This window comes from Sinohyriopsis cumingii, chromosome 6 (genome assembly GCF_028554795.1).
Source record: "Sinohyriopsis cumingii isolate HCF-2022 chromosome 6, ASM2855479v2, whole genome shotgun sequence".
Classification (NCBI taxonomy): domain Eukaryota; kingdom Metazoa; phylum Mollusca; class Bivalvia; order Unionida; family Unionidae; genus Sinohyriopsis; species Sinohyriopsis cumingii.
Window position 1 is genome coordinate 148730491 of NC_142966.1, and position 16955 is coordinate 148747445.

Genomic DNA, 16955 nt, shown 5'->3' on the forward strand with positions numbered 1-16955 from the left:
GAGTTCAATAGACATCCATGCCTGCCGGTATCGGCTTCTTTGCAGTGTAATTGAAAAAGACATAACTCCCGTTTCCTCAGCATGACATGCCCAAATAAAGTGCCTTTAAATTCTATCAAGAAACTAATCATATGGTATGATTTTGTTTTCCTTACCAAACGGAAGACTCCACAACTATGTAATGTAACTCAAATGCACTCAGTAGCATCCGGTAGGTGGCAAAAACATAACGTCTGTGTTTACAAATTTCAACACTATAGCTGTTTACTATGGAAGCTCGGAAGGGTCATCGGTTAAAAAAAGGCGCAAAAGCAATCGTAAAAGGGACATCGACAACAAAACAAGAGTTCCTCGAAGGGACTAGCGCTCTACAAGCTGAAAAGAATTTCCAGGAATTCAAGATAAGACAATTTCGTCTTTTTAACTGCGGATTGTTGAAACTATCGTTGATATTCTTTAAGGACAACAAGATTTTCAAATTAGCTGTTGCAGTGGATATACTGAATGTCAGCTTCATGCCATTTTCATTTAATATCAACAAGGCAATATAAAAAGTCCCTTATTGATATGACTTCCAGTTTCGAGGAGTAACGATAACAAGATTTTCAATATGGATACCATCATGGCCATAATTGATATCAGACTGGAACCATTTCTATTTCATACCAAATAGACATAATAAGAAATCTTTCGATGAAAGCACAATGTTGACATAACCAGCCACCTAGGTAAAGTAGTAATAACAAGATTTTCAAGATGGCCATTGTGGCAACCATATTAGAAGCCAGGTCGGCTTCATTTTCATTTAATGCCAGCTAGACATCATTAGAAGTCTTATAGTAAAATCCCATGTAAATATATCTTTCCATTCAGGAGGAGAAAGGATAACAAGATTTTCAAGACGGCCATTGTGGCAACCATAATAGAAGCCAGGTCGGCTTCATTTTCATTTACTGCCAACTAGACATCATTAGAAGTCTTATAGTAAAACCCCATGTAAATAAAGCTTTCCAGGAGAAAGGATAACAAGATTTTCATTTAATATCATTTTTCATTTCATGGCACCATATTCATTTAGATTCAACAAGATGTCATAAGAAGTATATTCTGGAGGAAACCCCATATTGAAATGATCGTCCATTCAGAATGAGTAACGATAACAAGACTTTCAAGATGGCTGCTATGGCGGCTATATTAGATGTGTGAGCGACACTATTTTCATTTTTGACCAACGAGATCATGGGATAAATATGTGTACGGAGCTTCATGACAATCCACCTTGTAGTTTAGCAGGACTAACAATAACAAACTTGTACTAACGAACGGGCGATGGACGACGGACGAAATGCCATCCCAAATGCTCTTCTGGTCTATTACTATTGAAGCTAAGAAAACGACAAAAAAAACATTATTATCGCGTGACTAAGAGTTACTATTTTCTAACTGATGTCCCTTCGATGCTCACGTAGTATTCTTTTACAAGACTGAAACATTTGGTGTTACATTGTAGCATTCAACCGACTTCGTACTTCGAATTCGAGCGGGATAACTAAAAATAAAAATAAAAATAACGAGGTAATGTCATCCTCTCTAGCCAAGGTTCCGATATGTTAATACTATCTACACCTTGGCTGATCGAGCAGCTATTTTAGTGCTTTGTCCTAACGAAATATGTTGGATTTCATGTGTAGCCTCCCTTAGTATGTAATGCCAGCTAACCAATATTGTGTAACAGCAGTGCATTGTACATCGGCGAAAAATGGTGGATAAATTTGACTTTAAAGGGATACTTTGTAAGTTTAACATCGAAGGAGTGACTACATACTAGAGAGAAGCTTATTACGGGTATATTAGAGTGAAAGGTATTTGTTCAAACGCGAACCGGTAGGGGAAAATTGCTTATTTATGGGTCCATTCAAGTTTTGTGCTCCCCTTCTCTCGCTTATGTAGTTCGATCCACCAAAGTATAGACAGGGTTAACATATCGGAACCTTGGCTAGTCAAGATGGGTGGATGTATAATCGAACGGAATATATTCTGATGCATACTGCCACGTGGATTCGATGGTAGTTCCGTAGTTTCGTCCTTGTTTATACATATATGGCCCAGGCCTCAAACCCTAAAGAGCCTTGGTTTTCGCCAGTTATATTTAAATCTCTTAAATATTCTCGATGTGTACATATTTCTTTTAAATCTTTACATAGTAAATTATATGGCCTTGTTCACAATCATTCTCTGTTTTTGGCTCAGATTTTATGTTTGGAGCCCTAGTTAAGCGAATACTCCCGTCTTCCATCAGAGTTGAAGATTAACATAAAATGTTTGCGGTTCCGAATGGTATTCTGTCAGATATTAAATTTACCTAACTATAGCAGTACCCGGCCTTTAAAATGATCCAAGTTCAGAGAAAAGTGATTACCGTTAACAGGTCGAGTTATATTCTTACATTTTGTAAACATTGCTTTGGAAAATAAACTTTGTTATCTACATTTGAAATCCCTTCAATGCATAAGGGATAGACAATTTAATTTTCGATGGATGCGGGTGAGTATTTTCTTTCTGTAGATTGTTTTTCTTTAAACTCCAGATAATCTTTTCAATTAATATAATCGATATTTAAGTTCTTGTTCTAAAAGTAAGAACAAGAATTTTTTTAAACTATTTGGATGCCGGACATTTTTTCTTCTTGATAATCTCCCGCTGAAATGATCGGTCTCTAACTTGAAAGGTTCCTTCCACGGTCTAATTGATATGAAAACCTAGCTCAATGCATGAGAGAAAATGACGATCTTGTTGTTAACTACTGTATCTTCCTGTACATTGCAAATAAACATATTTGGTTTTCCCTCGTGGCTCATACCGATATTAATAAACGATTTCGTACTCAGTTCACATTTTCTGTTTAACTGAACTCACCTAAAGTGGTGCGCGCCGATTGGAGGATGCAGAGGAGCTATAAATCAATTACCGGGAAGTCTTCTAAAAATGTCAGACAACCGATAGCATCTCACCTGACGCACGGGCAGCAGAGAGTTAAAGATATTTTCGGTACGTTGGGATAGGTAACTATTACCTTATGCACCGGATACAAAAGTACACATTCGTTTGACTAGGGGGTCACTGCAAACTTTCCTGTCGATATTTTATTCAAGAGAGTTATTGGCTTTCCAGATAAAAGAAAAGAAGGCAAAGAAAGAAAAAAAAAGAGAAAAAAGAAAAGAATAACAAGTATATTGGCCTATATAAACAATCTCGTGTGTGTTGTGATGATATTAACACTCGTATAGAGCCTCTCCAGAATGGACTCATTTGATATCTATCCAATATGTTCCTTGGTCGGTCATACTTTTATCACAAAAAATAGTAGGTTCCGATAAGGATTCTGGTACAGAAGATTGCTATGACAAAGAAAATGTTTTGTTGCTATCTATTATTCACTTTACTTGTGATATGTATGTATGTATGTATGTATGTGTGTGTGTGTGTGTGTGTGTGTGTGTGTGTGTGAAGTATAATTTTTTCCTTAAAAGAAAACTCGGCAAGCCTCGTTTCCTTTTAATGAAAAATGTATACAACAAGTGGTATATCATTGATACAGCGTACATACTATACATATATTTTATTTATATCACATACAAATGCGCATATTTGCCCTTTGAATGGAGTTATGATATGCTCCTGGTGACTATCTATTAACCGAGTGAATGAACTCCTCACATCCCTATGAGTGTTTCCGCTACAAAATGTAGTTCTACGATTTTTCTTGTTCACAACCACAAATGCAAATTGAAAAGTTGATTGTTTTCTTTTTGAGTTTCTATTTTTATTTACATTATTAAATCAATATTAGAAACACTCATGATTTAAACATTAAATATGGTTTTTATGAAGAAAGTAGTACACTAAAAACACAGGAACTGTCAGGCATTCGCGTACTGGCTTATGAAAATTTGGGTGGAATAGAAACTAAGTGACATGACGAACCAACAAGAGGTTATTCAAATATTTTAATATATTGCCAGTTCATCTAAGTCATTTTTCGCCTTTAATTAACATTTCTAAAGACTATGATATTCATTCTCTCTCTCTCTCTCTTTCTCTCTCTCTCTCTCTCTCTCTCACTGTTTTCATCTAGCGTCATATGTTTTTCTCTTTCACTCCAGATTTTTGCTCTTTTTTTGTCCCTTGCGCCCGAGAAGGAAGAACGGAATAGGAAAAAGAAAGGATTCCGATGAAATTGTTTACCATTTTAATTTCATTTAGAAAGCAGGGACTATTAATACTTTTGATCGTTATTTCCATATGTCATTTATGATTAATGAATGAGTAGAAATTCATCAATGATCTATAGGCCTGCGGTTGAATGAATGTCTATATATTCGTATTATTGCGCCATGGGCGGATCACAATTTTATGCCAGTAGTATTGGTATATATATATATATATATATATATATATATATATATATATATATATATATATATATATATATATATATATATATATATATATATATATATATATATATATATATTCCTGTCTAATTGTGTTAACTGTCTAATCTAATCTGGTCTGCTCACATCAACAATTTAACAAATTACGCGTGATATCTTTTGAATGTATTTTGTACGGGGAATGTACTTTTATATATATATATATATATATATATATATATATATATATATATATATATATATATATATATATATATATATATATATATATATATATATATATATAATAATAATAATAATAATGACGACTTTGTATAGCGCCTAATCTTTAGAAGCTCTAAGCGCTTTACAACATTAGACAACACCTATAAGATAAAAAAACATAATATTATTACAAAAACAAACACCATGAAATCAGAAATAACATTACAAAATAAAATGCATGCTGAGAATATTTCAGGTAGGAAACATTATTAGGTCTTTAAGTCTGTTCGTGCAGTCGAAATAAGTGAGTTTTGAAAGCCCTCTTGAATGTGATCACTGTGCCTTTGTGTCTAAGTTCAGTGGGCAATTCATTCCACTTTGCTGGGCCATGGTATGCAAAAGAACGCTGTCCATATGACGTTGTTTTCATAGTGGGAATATTGAGTATACGATTGTCAGAAGAGGAGCGTAAGTATCTTGCTGGTGTGTACACATGGGTGAGGTCGGATAGGTATGTTGGACTAGAGTCCGACAGTGAAACGTAGCAGAGAGAACAAATTTTGTGTTTGATTCATTCCCTATCTGAATATGTTGGTGTTTACAAATATACATCTTTGTTTTGTTGTTTTTTTTGGGGGGGGGGGTATTTCAAGTGTATTTTTCTTTTTCGCGCTGCATCTTTAAGTAAATGGTGCAATATAGTGTCTGAGAAAAATTAACTCGAAGGGCGCTGGCTCTGTGTTGTATTTTTATTATTGTTCCCTAATCTTGTAGCGCTGATAGACTAATTACAATGGTTGCATTAAGAGAAAGCTGATAGACTAATTACAATGGTTGCATTAAGAGAAATATCTAGTGAACGATGAAATGCATCTGACTGTGGGTACAACACATGGCGGACTGTAACTACGTGGTGCTTTATCTGTGTGGAAACCAGATATCGTAAACAAGAACACGACCGCCAGTTAATCCTGACCTGTACCTCATTCCAAGAAACAAATTCCCGATTGTGTTTCCCCGCTTTTAAAATTAACGGCATGAATGCCTCCATTCAAAATTTTCGCCCGCTGATACTTGTGCTTATCTTATCTGCTTATATCGCAAATTACAGAAGACGTTCTTTTTTATTAAGTAAAATTGGTTCAGCTTAAGGGCGTTGTTTATGGCTGGTCGAATTTCAACTTCTCCGTAGAACTCAGGCATTCATGTAACTTGCAAAACCGTTTCCGAACAGAGTCAACAATGCGCACAGGCAAAAGAGGCATAATGCTTGCGATCCCATCGCTGAACTTAGTCCAAGTCCGTGCATAAAAGCTATCAACGTGAAAATATATCTTCAAGACGCTTGTAGTAAAAACTGTCTAATTGTATTTTCTGTTTTTTAATGCTTAAATCGTTCTGAAAGCATTGCAACATCTCAAGAGTATTTTCCACTCGCAAACACCTCTACTATCTGGCGATTTACTATGCAATTTTTGGATATTATCCTTACACCACCAATAGACTCCTGTATACATTACTGATTCTAACAGTATAGAAAGCTAATGGATCCATGGTTATTTGATCATCTTGCCATGACTCACGGCATCAAGACCTATGTTAAACTCTTTTATATCTTCTATTGGTGAATCCAGTGACTTGTCGTCTGTGATAATTGTGCTGCGTACACTTGACTGATATCCGGATTTCCATTTTTATCAGGATCACCGCTTTTAGTATTAAGCGTACTGTTATCGTCATGGTCATTCATGGTAAGAACCAATCAAATGTCACTTTATTCCGGGTAAAGACCAATCAAATGTCACTTTATTCCGGGTAAATACCAATAAAATGTCACTTTATTCCGGGTAAGAACCAATCAAATGTCACTTTATTCCGGGTAAAGACCAATAAAATGTCATCATTCTTGGTAAATGCAAATCAAATGTTTGCATTTTTCATTGGAAAAGGTGATGTGCAGGATATGTATCCCTTTATCTCCTACTCCGTTGAGCAATATAAGCCTGGAACAGTGTTGTTTTATTTACTAATAAAAAAAACCCACTCAAATATTTATTTCCCAAATCATCTTCAACTCCTAAAGTTGAGAATTTGTATGGACCAACTAAACCTTATGCATCCATTACCAGAAACGGGGCTTTGACCCATATATAAAAGATATGGATTTTATTTGAAAATCCTCCAAATACCGCGAATCTTACTCAACTATATTTCATGTAAAATATTTTATCATGATAGTGGCACTTGTGCACTTGTGCAGATGTGTCCGTTGTACGTTGAAGAATACGGAACAAGAAATATTTTAAGTGGTGTGTTGACAAGTTAAACTGGGCCTTTTCCTAAGACAGCATAAGATTAAATATATATATATATATATATATATATATATATATATATATATATATATATATATATATATATATATATATATATATATATATATATATATATATATATAGAGAGAGAGAGAGAGAGAGAGAGAGAGAGAGAGAGAGAGAGAGCTAATAGAGATAAACAATTCACATATTTTTACAGTCAGGAAGTATATATTTAGTACGGCTTTGTTGGGACACACATAAGAATTCAAGATAAAACCATTTCTTCATTTTAATTTATGAGTTTTGAAACCATATCTAACATTCTTCAGCGATAACTTGGTTTTCAAATTAGCTGCTTTGTACATAGACATATTTGATGTCAGACTGGCATCATTTTGATCAAGGACAAAGTAAACATCATTATAAGTCTTTTTATGAAAACCCCTCGTCGTAATGACAGCCATATTGGATGAACGACTAGTACCATTTTCATTTAATACCGATCAGGCATCATATGAAGTCTGCTGGTGAAAATTCCATGTTGATATAAGTCATCCTTTTTGGAGAGTATTACAGATATAAATATTTTCAAAATAGCTACCATGGTGCCCATATTTTGTGCCATCGTTTTCATTTAAGACCCACTAGAAACCATAAGAATTCTTCTCATGAAAACCCTACGTTAAAAATAACTTTCCATTTAAGAGGAGTAGCGAAAACATGATTTTCAAGAAGACCAAAATACCGGACATAAGATCAGCACCAATATAAAGTAAAGATCATCAAAATATAAAACCAACTAAATATCATAAGATCTGTTGAAGTGACATCCTCAGGATCATACGACCAACAGTCAAGGAAGCGTAGCGATAACAAAAACAAGATTTACAAGACATCATATCGGCACCATTTTTAAATAAGACCAACTAGATATTATAAGAGGTCTTTTAGTGAAACCATCATGGTGATCCGACCATCCATTCAGATGTCCGTTTTGGCGGCAACATTGAATGTCAGATCAAAACCATTTTTAGTTAAGGAAAACTGAAAATTATAAGATGTCTTTTGGTGAAAACATCACGTCAATATGACGTTCTGTTCAGGAGAAGTTTCGATAAGAAGGTTGTCAAGATGGCGGCCGTGGCGACCATAGAACCAACATGACGTCATAAGAAGTCTTTTAGTGAAAAGCCGATGTTGACATATTCATCCATGCAGAGTGAGTAGCAATAGCATGTTTTTCTAGATTGCCGTTATGGCAGCCATATTGGGCGTCAGATCAGCACCATTTTCGTTTGGACCAACCAAACATAATGAGAAGTCATAAGATATGATGATTTATTCAGGATGAATAGCGATAGCAGTATTTTCAAGATGGCTGCCTTGGTGGCCATATTGGATATGTGAGAAGCACCTGATTAATTTAGGATCGACTAGAGCATGGGACGAATATGTGTTTAAAGTTTCATGGTAATCATCCGAGTATTTTCAGAGGAATAAAGATAACAAACTGTGCCCGTGGACGAACGGACAATGGAAGAAAGTCCATCCCATAGGCTCTTCTGGTCTATGACTAATATAACTAAAATGTACCGCTTGTCAGTCAAGAGGATGTTCTTGCAGGATCTGCATTTACTTGATTTTTAGGAGTAGAAGTGTTGTTAATGTTTGGGAAAAAAAAGGAGGGCATATACAGATTATGTTCTGGAGATCATTTCGTGCGACTATTTTATACACTTTACGATGACTGAATCTTTATACCTACCTCTGTTTGCTTGAGCACGTGAGACTGGCCATACGATGAAAATTACACACAGAATACGAAGCACCTTAATGCCCATTTTTAAGTTAATCCCTTCCAATAGTACTCTCCAACTCAGCAAGACGTCTGCTCCGGAGATGAGGTTTACCAAAGAAAATGCAGCTAAGTAAAACAATATGGAGAAAAGTACCTCATTCAGTTAACTACATCACTTGGAGAACTACCTTCCACTGGTCCATGCGCCAAATGAGGCCGGATCCGGCTTCCAAGGTTGATCATCTATCACTTTTGCACAGCATGAGCGCACTAATAGCAAACTATATTCTCCAAATTCTCTGCAGCATGATTAAAAATACAGGAAAATAAATAGACACACTGAGGTGATATCATTCGACTGTTTAGTTTGAAAACGAAACGCACTCAGTATTCCAGTAGCGCAATAACCCAAGAAATTCGAGTCTTAAAAACAGACTTTTCAGACCAACTTGCAAATAGTCCAATTAATTACAGTCAAAAGCTGGCTACGCCCCCCCCCCCCCGCCACTTAAATGATCAAAGTACTAACTATACTGAGATCCAAATATCTGCATTGAAAATGTTGGATTCCTCGGAAATATGTTATATATAAGGTTATTTTCTCAAAAAGAGTTAATCCTCTAAGATAATTTAAAAATGCCAACTGTTTTAACGGAACTTTTAGTCTGATGTTTTAAAATTTGTAAGAATTAACCATTCCAATTCAGATACGGTTACATCCAATTAATTACTGAACTAGCTATATTACCAGCATTCCCGCAATGGAATACTCAATTCAGGAGAATAAAGTTGGTTAATCGGCAGAAAATAGTTACGGAAATTCAAACCGAAGGAGATTACCTGTACAGTTTTTTAAAATAAAAAAATAAAAAAAAAAACATTACGATTGAACCTAAAATAATTTTCATTTTATTGCTGTCGCTGCGCTGGTACTCTCGAATGTTAATAGTGAGATCTCACCAGGGCGGAATTTTAAACAACTTTTTTACAGTGGGCGCACAGAAAGTTTTTTTTCTTCTTAAAAACGAGCAGCGCAGCATATCATTTTGTGGGGGGGGGGGGATCGTTTTAAACAGTTTCTCTCAGATGGACCGTGCATGGAATGTAAGTTGCTTCCTTTTCAGATTTCAAATATTAAGTGTCGAAATGTTATAAAACGTTAACATTACAGTCTACAGGGACTGTATTAGTTGTCACTGTTCATTTCGACGTTCATATCATGTTTATGAAAAGATGTTTGTTAGTCGTTACAAATCAAGAAATCCAGTTAAAAAGCACACTCGGTTTGACGGATCTCCTGAACACGGAGATTATTATTCATCCTTTCACCCCGCGGGTCATAGAAAGAAACAGGCCAGGCTATGTAAAATTTAATCTCTTTGGAATGTGTCTTGTCATTTTTCGATTATCTTTTTCTTCTTGAGATATTTGAAGTAATTCCTGTCCAGTTACAAGTTACATACACATGCACTCTTACGCATTTGCTATATATAAAAGAATGGCAAACGTTAACTAAATCCTGTCGCATTTTAACGCAATAACATTTGAAATAAAACTGACACCAAGCGAGAGCATTTATCTAACAATTACATGCGTTCTTATGTACAGATTAAATAACCAGCTTTCATATTGATACGTACATACATACATACATACATACATACATACATACATACATACATACATACATACATACATACATACATGCATACATACATGCATACATACATCTTTTGGTAAGATAACTGACTTTGTTTACAACTTTAAATATTCTGGAATTGAATTAAATGGGAAAATAGCCTTCATCCTGGGTTCTGTCATTGTGTCTAAGGTTTTTATATCAAGGTTGATTATATTAGACTTGCTAATTCATACCGTATCATCCGATTAGGAATGATTCTTATTTTTGTGTTTCGGGTTTTAATTTGATAGGATTTATTTATTTAAATTATTCGCCTTAATTATACTTCTTGACCTAAATTATTATTTGGAATTATTGTGAATTCATTCAAAGGACAGTCTGTATTATATCATTGTGATACATCATGACTGTTGGCACATTAGCACAATCGAGGCTATTGGCACATCAGCACAATCACTATTGGAATTTATTCGTAATAACGCTGGAATTAAATTGTAACTCTTTACAGTTGGATTGGTAATATAACCTTTAGGGCTATTTAGGATTTAATTCACAATACTGTACGTTCTTTTTAAATGTTAACTTTTATTCTATAAGTTATTTGTTAAATTTTTCAAAACTTGTTGGGTTTCGCTTTTTCTGTGACTTAATTTAAGGACATTGGGTCGTAACACTATGAACAGAACCAAGACCATAAAAACTGCTTTCTTGAAATAAAAGACTAGTAAAGTGAATAAACGCATCCCCATCGTGGTACCTGACCATAACGATATCCTGAACTCACAACATATCATTTGGAAGCATTCACACCAGCAATCATATGTACGAGATCGATTCGTTCAGCAACACGAATTAGCGTTACTATAAATCAGAAGTTATTATGTCGAGTTAAAAATACGACCTGTCTCCTGACATTTCAAATCTGCATCATCCAATATACCGGTGAAATCTAACGGAGGATATGACATCTATTTCGGCATGGAGCGATGAGTGGTCTTCAGTAGATGATGTAAACCACTCTCTCGTAGTTGAGCCATCTGTCTGCCCTCCTGGCTTCAACCTTCCACGGCAGCTGTGGACCACGCTGAACCACTTCCGGACAGGACAGGGCCATTGTGCAGTCAAACTTGTCCTATGGGGCCATGTCTCTGACTAATCCTGTAGTAGATGTGGTGCTCTACAGATCATGTCACACATTGTGAACAACTGTCCACTGACGATGTTTCTCGGTGGACTACAGGCTTTGCACCTTGCTGACGAAGACGTTGTTAAATGGCCGAGCATGCACTGCACACGATAATTAATAATAATACCACGAAAATATTTAAACGAATGAATAAACACAATAGTCACATTCGCAAGCAACCACAACAATTCAACTGGGCATCCATTAGAGTCCCTTTATATGTAACAGATCGAGTCTAACAACACAACTGGACGTCCAGTGAGTCCTTTGACATGTAACTGATCGAGTCTAACAACACAACTGGACATCCAGTAGAGTCAATCGAAATGTAACAGACTGAGTCTAACCCAGTGTGGACTGACACAGAACGCACACATAGGAAACAGTACTGGATTCTGCAACCGAGAATTGACAGGGAACGTGGTTTCACTTAAAGAAATTAAACTTTCCAATGGAGTACTGTCCAAAGCTGAGTCAGACATCGGTTTATTACTCGTACGTATTACTGAGACACTGTTTTTCGGTGTATGATAGTTACCTGCAAAGAAAGTCGCGAACGTTTCATATGTTCCATGTAAAAGATGTATGTGTTTTGCACACATAGAAAATTCAAATAACCCCAAAAATAGCCCTGCAGAATTCAAGAATTGGAGAGATTATAACTCTCTGGTGAGGTTAAAACTGCCGAATGCTAGTTTTGAAACTGGAAAACAATATCGTGGCATTTAAAAAATAAAAAAAGGAACGAATCAAAATATAGTACTCTAAGAAGGCTATAATTTCGACCATGTAATTTGCTAGAATGGAAGCAACTTTTACGTCTAAAATATACAACTGTTCTTTTCCAGTCGAGCAATCGTTTTGAACATTTCTTCGAACAAGTGACGAAAATGTCATTCTCTCTTACACTACATCACACGTCGGGTAGTGACGTTACAGCGAAATTAGTGTTTCAAACAGTAAATTGTGGACTTTATTGCCACAAAGTTTAACTCTTGAGCAGTCAAGTCCTTCACAGTCATAAGTAGTATTAGCTGAGATCACAGTCACAATTAGGAGTACAGGGATCAAAGGAATAAGATCACATTAGCTTTGCGATAAACATAGGGTATGTGCTATTTGCAATTGCGTCATCGTTAGCTTTGAATGATTATTTATTTGTTCATAATGGACGGTCAGTGTTGGAAGGATATTTCTCAACCTCGTTAATCAGGCAGTTGCTGGGAGTAGACGTCATACTATACAGTAATCACGATATTTTATGATAGCCTAGAGTAATTTCGTTAACAGGACCCTCCATAATTTCGTAAATTGGACCCTCCCAAATTTCTTTACAAAGGTAATCATCTGGATAGTTTTAGGTGTAAAAGGTGTGCTACAAACACCGTATGTACTCGCAAAAAACACACATTCTGATCTGCTGTATCAAAATGCGGCTGCAGTTTCATTACGGTCTATGTTGTTTGCTCTGCTGATTATTCCAAGGACCACTCCAGTGGCTTAAGTGGTTAGAGCGTCCGCCTCCGATGCGGGAGGTTGTGGATTCGAAACCCGGCCGAATCATACCAAAGACTTATAAAATGGTACTAGCAGCTGTGTTAGTAATCAGATAAATCATTCCCCACCCCCCAAATCTGTTGTGATTTATGATGGACGATATGTGGGCCTGATGTCACCTGTTCATTAAAATGTGCAATTTTGTTGCACGCAAATCATTCCGGAACAATCATGCGTATACTTTAGACACACATCGGTAATTTGTAACAGCAATAGCCAGCGTAGAATTTAAAATGGCCATATGACAGATGGTTGTGCTATTCCACGTGGATTTACAAGTCACCAAACAAATAATTTACTCAGGAAATATAATGTACATGTCACCAAAAGAACACTTCAGCCGACAGTAGCTCCACAGCCACGAGAAATACCGTTAAGTGTATAAAATGTACACCGATGTGTGCAGACAAAAGTGGCTGAAAATAAGCGCAGCTTTCAATGAACATGTGATATCAGTCCCTAACCCGAAAGTCAACATCATCACTGGTGAGGGGCTGATTTATCGGTCTACCTCGCCAGGCGCTCAGCATTAAGAGGTAAGTGTCAGGACTGGTAGGCCTGGTGTTAAGATACTGTGACTGGGTGGGACATGATGCTACTTGTCAGCTGCATGATGCCCCAGTACTAGACATCACTATAAACTGCCACGCTGCAGACATCGTAGCAATATGAACCAAATTGTTAAAGCTGCGTTAAAAATAAAAGAAACACTCCAACACATGCACACAATTACTCCTAACAAACTGCACAGAACCACATGTGGGTCTGCGCATTTTGCAAGTAGAAACGAGTAAATACAGTATATACAATATATTATATACGAGTAAATACAGTATCTTACGTACGTAAGACAGTTTGGCATGTGTAAGATGAAATTATCTGCATTGGCAACACGCCCAGTGGAGAGAATGTTGGCATACCTCTATACTACTTTCATGTACAGTAGTTGAAATTTCTTTATATCGTATTTTTTCAAATTGTCTATGATTCAAGCAAACATCTGATCACTACGGCTGAACACATATCCACAAGATATCAACCGGAACTAGTCCAGATTACACTAATTTAGGCAATCGTTAAAACAGTGAAAACAGACATGCCAGTGATATGAATGAATTACAAAACATATAAAAAGTATAAATTAAAAAATGTATCAGCTCATGTGTGTGTGTTTGTGTGTGTTTTGTTACAATATACCTTTGAAGTCAAGGAAGTGAAAATGACCAGGCGAAGCTACAAAAAAAATTTCATAGGTGCACGTACACTTTATAACCCAAATTACACCCATCATTCTTACACCAGATTCTAGTCAAAGTTATACAAGGTCTTTTTATAAGTAGCCGGGAATAAGCAGTTTGCTTCAAAATTCAAAATTCTTCTGCTTTAAAATTCTGAACCTATGCAAAGTTCCAAAACAGTAGAGCACCACCATATGTATTTAGCAACCGGAGATTGAAATACTTGTTTGAATTAGATGCTTGTGTTTTGTATTGTATTTCCAAGCCGAATATTGTACTAACAACAAAAAAAACGCCATAAAAGTGTTAAAATAAAGTTTTGGTGATTAGAGAAAGATATCTGAAGCATTAAGAACCCTTCAGTTGACAACTACTTTTTGTCACGAGGTCTTTGTAAATATTGCAAACAGGGTCTATCAAGCTACGTTCACACACACACACACACAGACACACACACACACACACACACACACACACACACACACATATATGTGTGTGTGTGTGTGTGTGTGTGTGTGTGTCTGTTTGACTGTTTGTGTAAATTATATGAGGAGTTATTCATTTTCCTTATATAGTCACCTGCAGCATTACACTCCCCCGAACGATCAATTTTTTTATGCTAACGACAAGAACAAAGAGATCAACGGCCTTATTAAATTTTAAACCATTCAAACGTCAGTGTTTGTTTGTTCCACATAGTAAATGTATATATGAGTGCAAGAACAGCATCTTTATTGCATACATATCTTTTCAAAAATATGTTCTACTCCTCTGGAATTGCACTGCACTTGAATCCCAAGAGAAGTTTCCTACCACATTCTATGGTTTTCAAGGTAAGGAGTTTCCCACTCGTCTTGTATGTAGATATTCTTGTACCACGTGGTGTACTGCATGTTTGAATTTGAATATCGCCAGAGCATACGTCCAAATTTCAGTTTTTAAAAATACTTTTTATGTTAAATGTGCATTTTTTTAACCACAAAGTTACAGACATCAGCCCCCATCTTGATTTTCACATATTACGTTGTATCCAATCCGATTGTTATATTTATTGGCAATACAGCCCGTTGAAATCAATCCTGTTTTTGCGGGATAGGTTTGCCATTTGCGAGTAGCAGCCTATCTATTAAGTTGGCATGCCTTGTGTCTTGGCTTATTATTTTATTAATTGGAAATACAATATGTTTACACGAAACCCAGATAACATGTGGTGTTTACTATCTCTTTGAACAGCCAGTGTGTGGCACTGCATGATTTAATTAGTGTGATTGTGTATGTCGTAGTATGATATCGTGACTAGATTAGTTATATCGTTATTGCCTGGAATTTCGTTGGCGAAACATATCAATATGTAATTGTAAACTTAATAAAGAAATGACCAGGACTGAGAAACAAAATGTCCAGAGACTCTCCCTGAGACGAGTGAGTTGCAAGAATGGATTCTCCCAGTCCTCGTCATACTCAGCACATTACAAGATAAGACTACAGTGCTTACGCTTTTACTAAACGACCTCGGGTACCTGATGAAAGCTTGATATTAATATGGGTCAAAATCACGAAAATAGGTTCTAATACACAGATCTTTCGATAGGCAAATAAGAAGAGACAAGGTTTGTAAATCAAGATATTGTACATTTAATTTGTATAATTTTTTTTTGTGGCTTTTCCTGTTTTGTGTTTTGTATTTAGGTTTGTCTAAAGGCAGGGCCATGGATTTGTAAACAACATAATAGATAGCTAAAAGATTTTTTATTAGTGTGGATTCAATATTAGGATCATTTTCTTTATTTGTATTCCCACATTGGATGGACCTGTTGTACCTAATGTTTACCACAGTCCTTATTATAATTCCAATAACAGATTTTAACTTGCTGACAACTTTGGAGTTCTAGAAATTAATTTTTACATTTCAACAAGCTATCATACATCTTTACGAGTTATATACGAGATAAGTTGAGAGACAAAGATTGTCAACATTTTATGATTTTCGTCTGCTCAGACATTGTAACACTTGCCGAAGTAAAGACGACAGCATATATTCATATATGTATTAAATTACATTTCTCAAGAGAAATGTAAGCAATTTGCATTTAAAATAATTCGAATAATCTCAATTTCCACCAGCGTTTGTGGTAAATGTTCAACTTTGGTCAAATCTCCATTGTAGAGAGCTCCATACGGGCGAAATAGAAAGGACGATTGCTGGTTGGCGAAAAGAACTGGGACATAACCCTCAAATAGATTTTGAACAATCAGTTATTGTCACGACTTTCTCTGACTTATAAATAGATTGCAACATCATAGATTGTGTTAAATTTGGTGGAAATTGGCTGAAACACTTAAAAACACACCTTTCGAATGTAAGTTGGTAACATGTTTCTTGTGAAAAATTCTCATATGCTTGTACCAATATCTTCCCTTCGGCATGGCAGTGTATCGATAAAAATTCAGTCTTGAAAATACCGATGACCTAGGGCAACTGTAACATTGCCTTACCAGATCAAAACCTTTTGACATTCACTGTCACTTATTGTCTCAGAGTTCTGACCCATAAAGAT

At 35.9% G+C, this 16955-nt stretch overlaps 1 protein-coding gene across 1 annotated transcript in view; it reads right to left on the reverse strand.

The window, feature by feature from the left end:
• Nucleotides 1-9233, reverse strand: part of LOC149798241 (vascular endothelial growth factor receptor 1-like) — a 49687-nt gene extending 40454 nt beyond the window's left edge. The window contains exon 1 of the mRNA XM_089963366.1: nucleotides 8742-9233. Within this exon, the coding sequence (XP_089819492.1) occupies nucleotides 8742-8817 (76 nt within the window). The 5' untranslated portion in view covers nucleotides 8818-9233. The remainder of the gene's footprint in view (nucleotides 1-8741) is intronic.
• Nucleotides 9234-16955: the final 7722 nt, after the last annotated feature.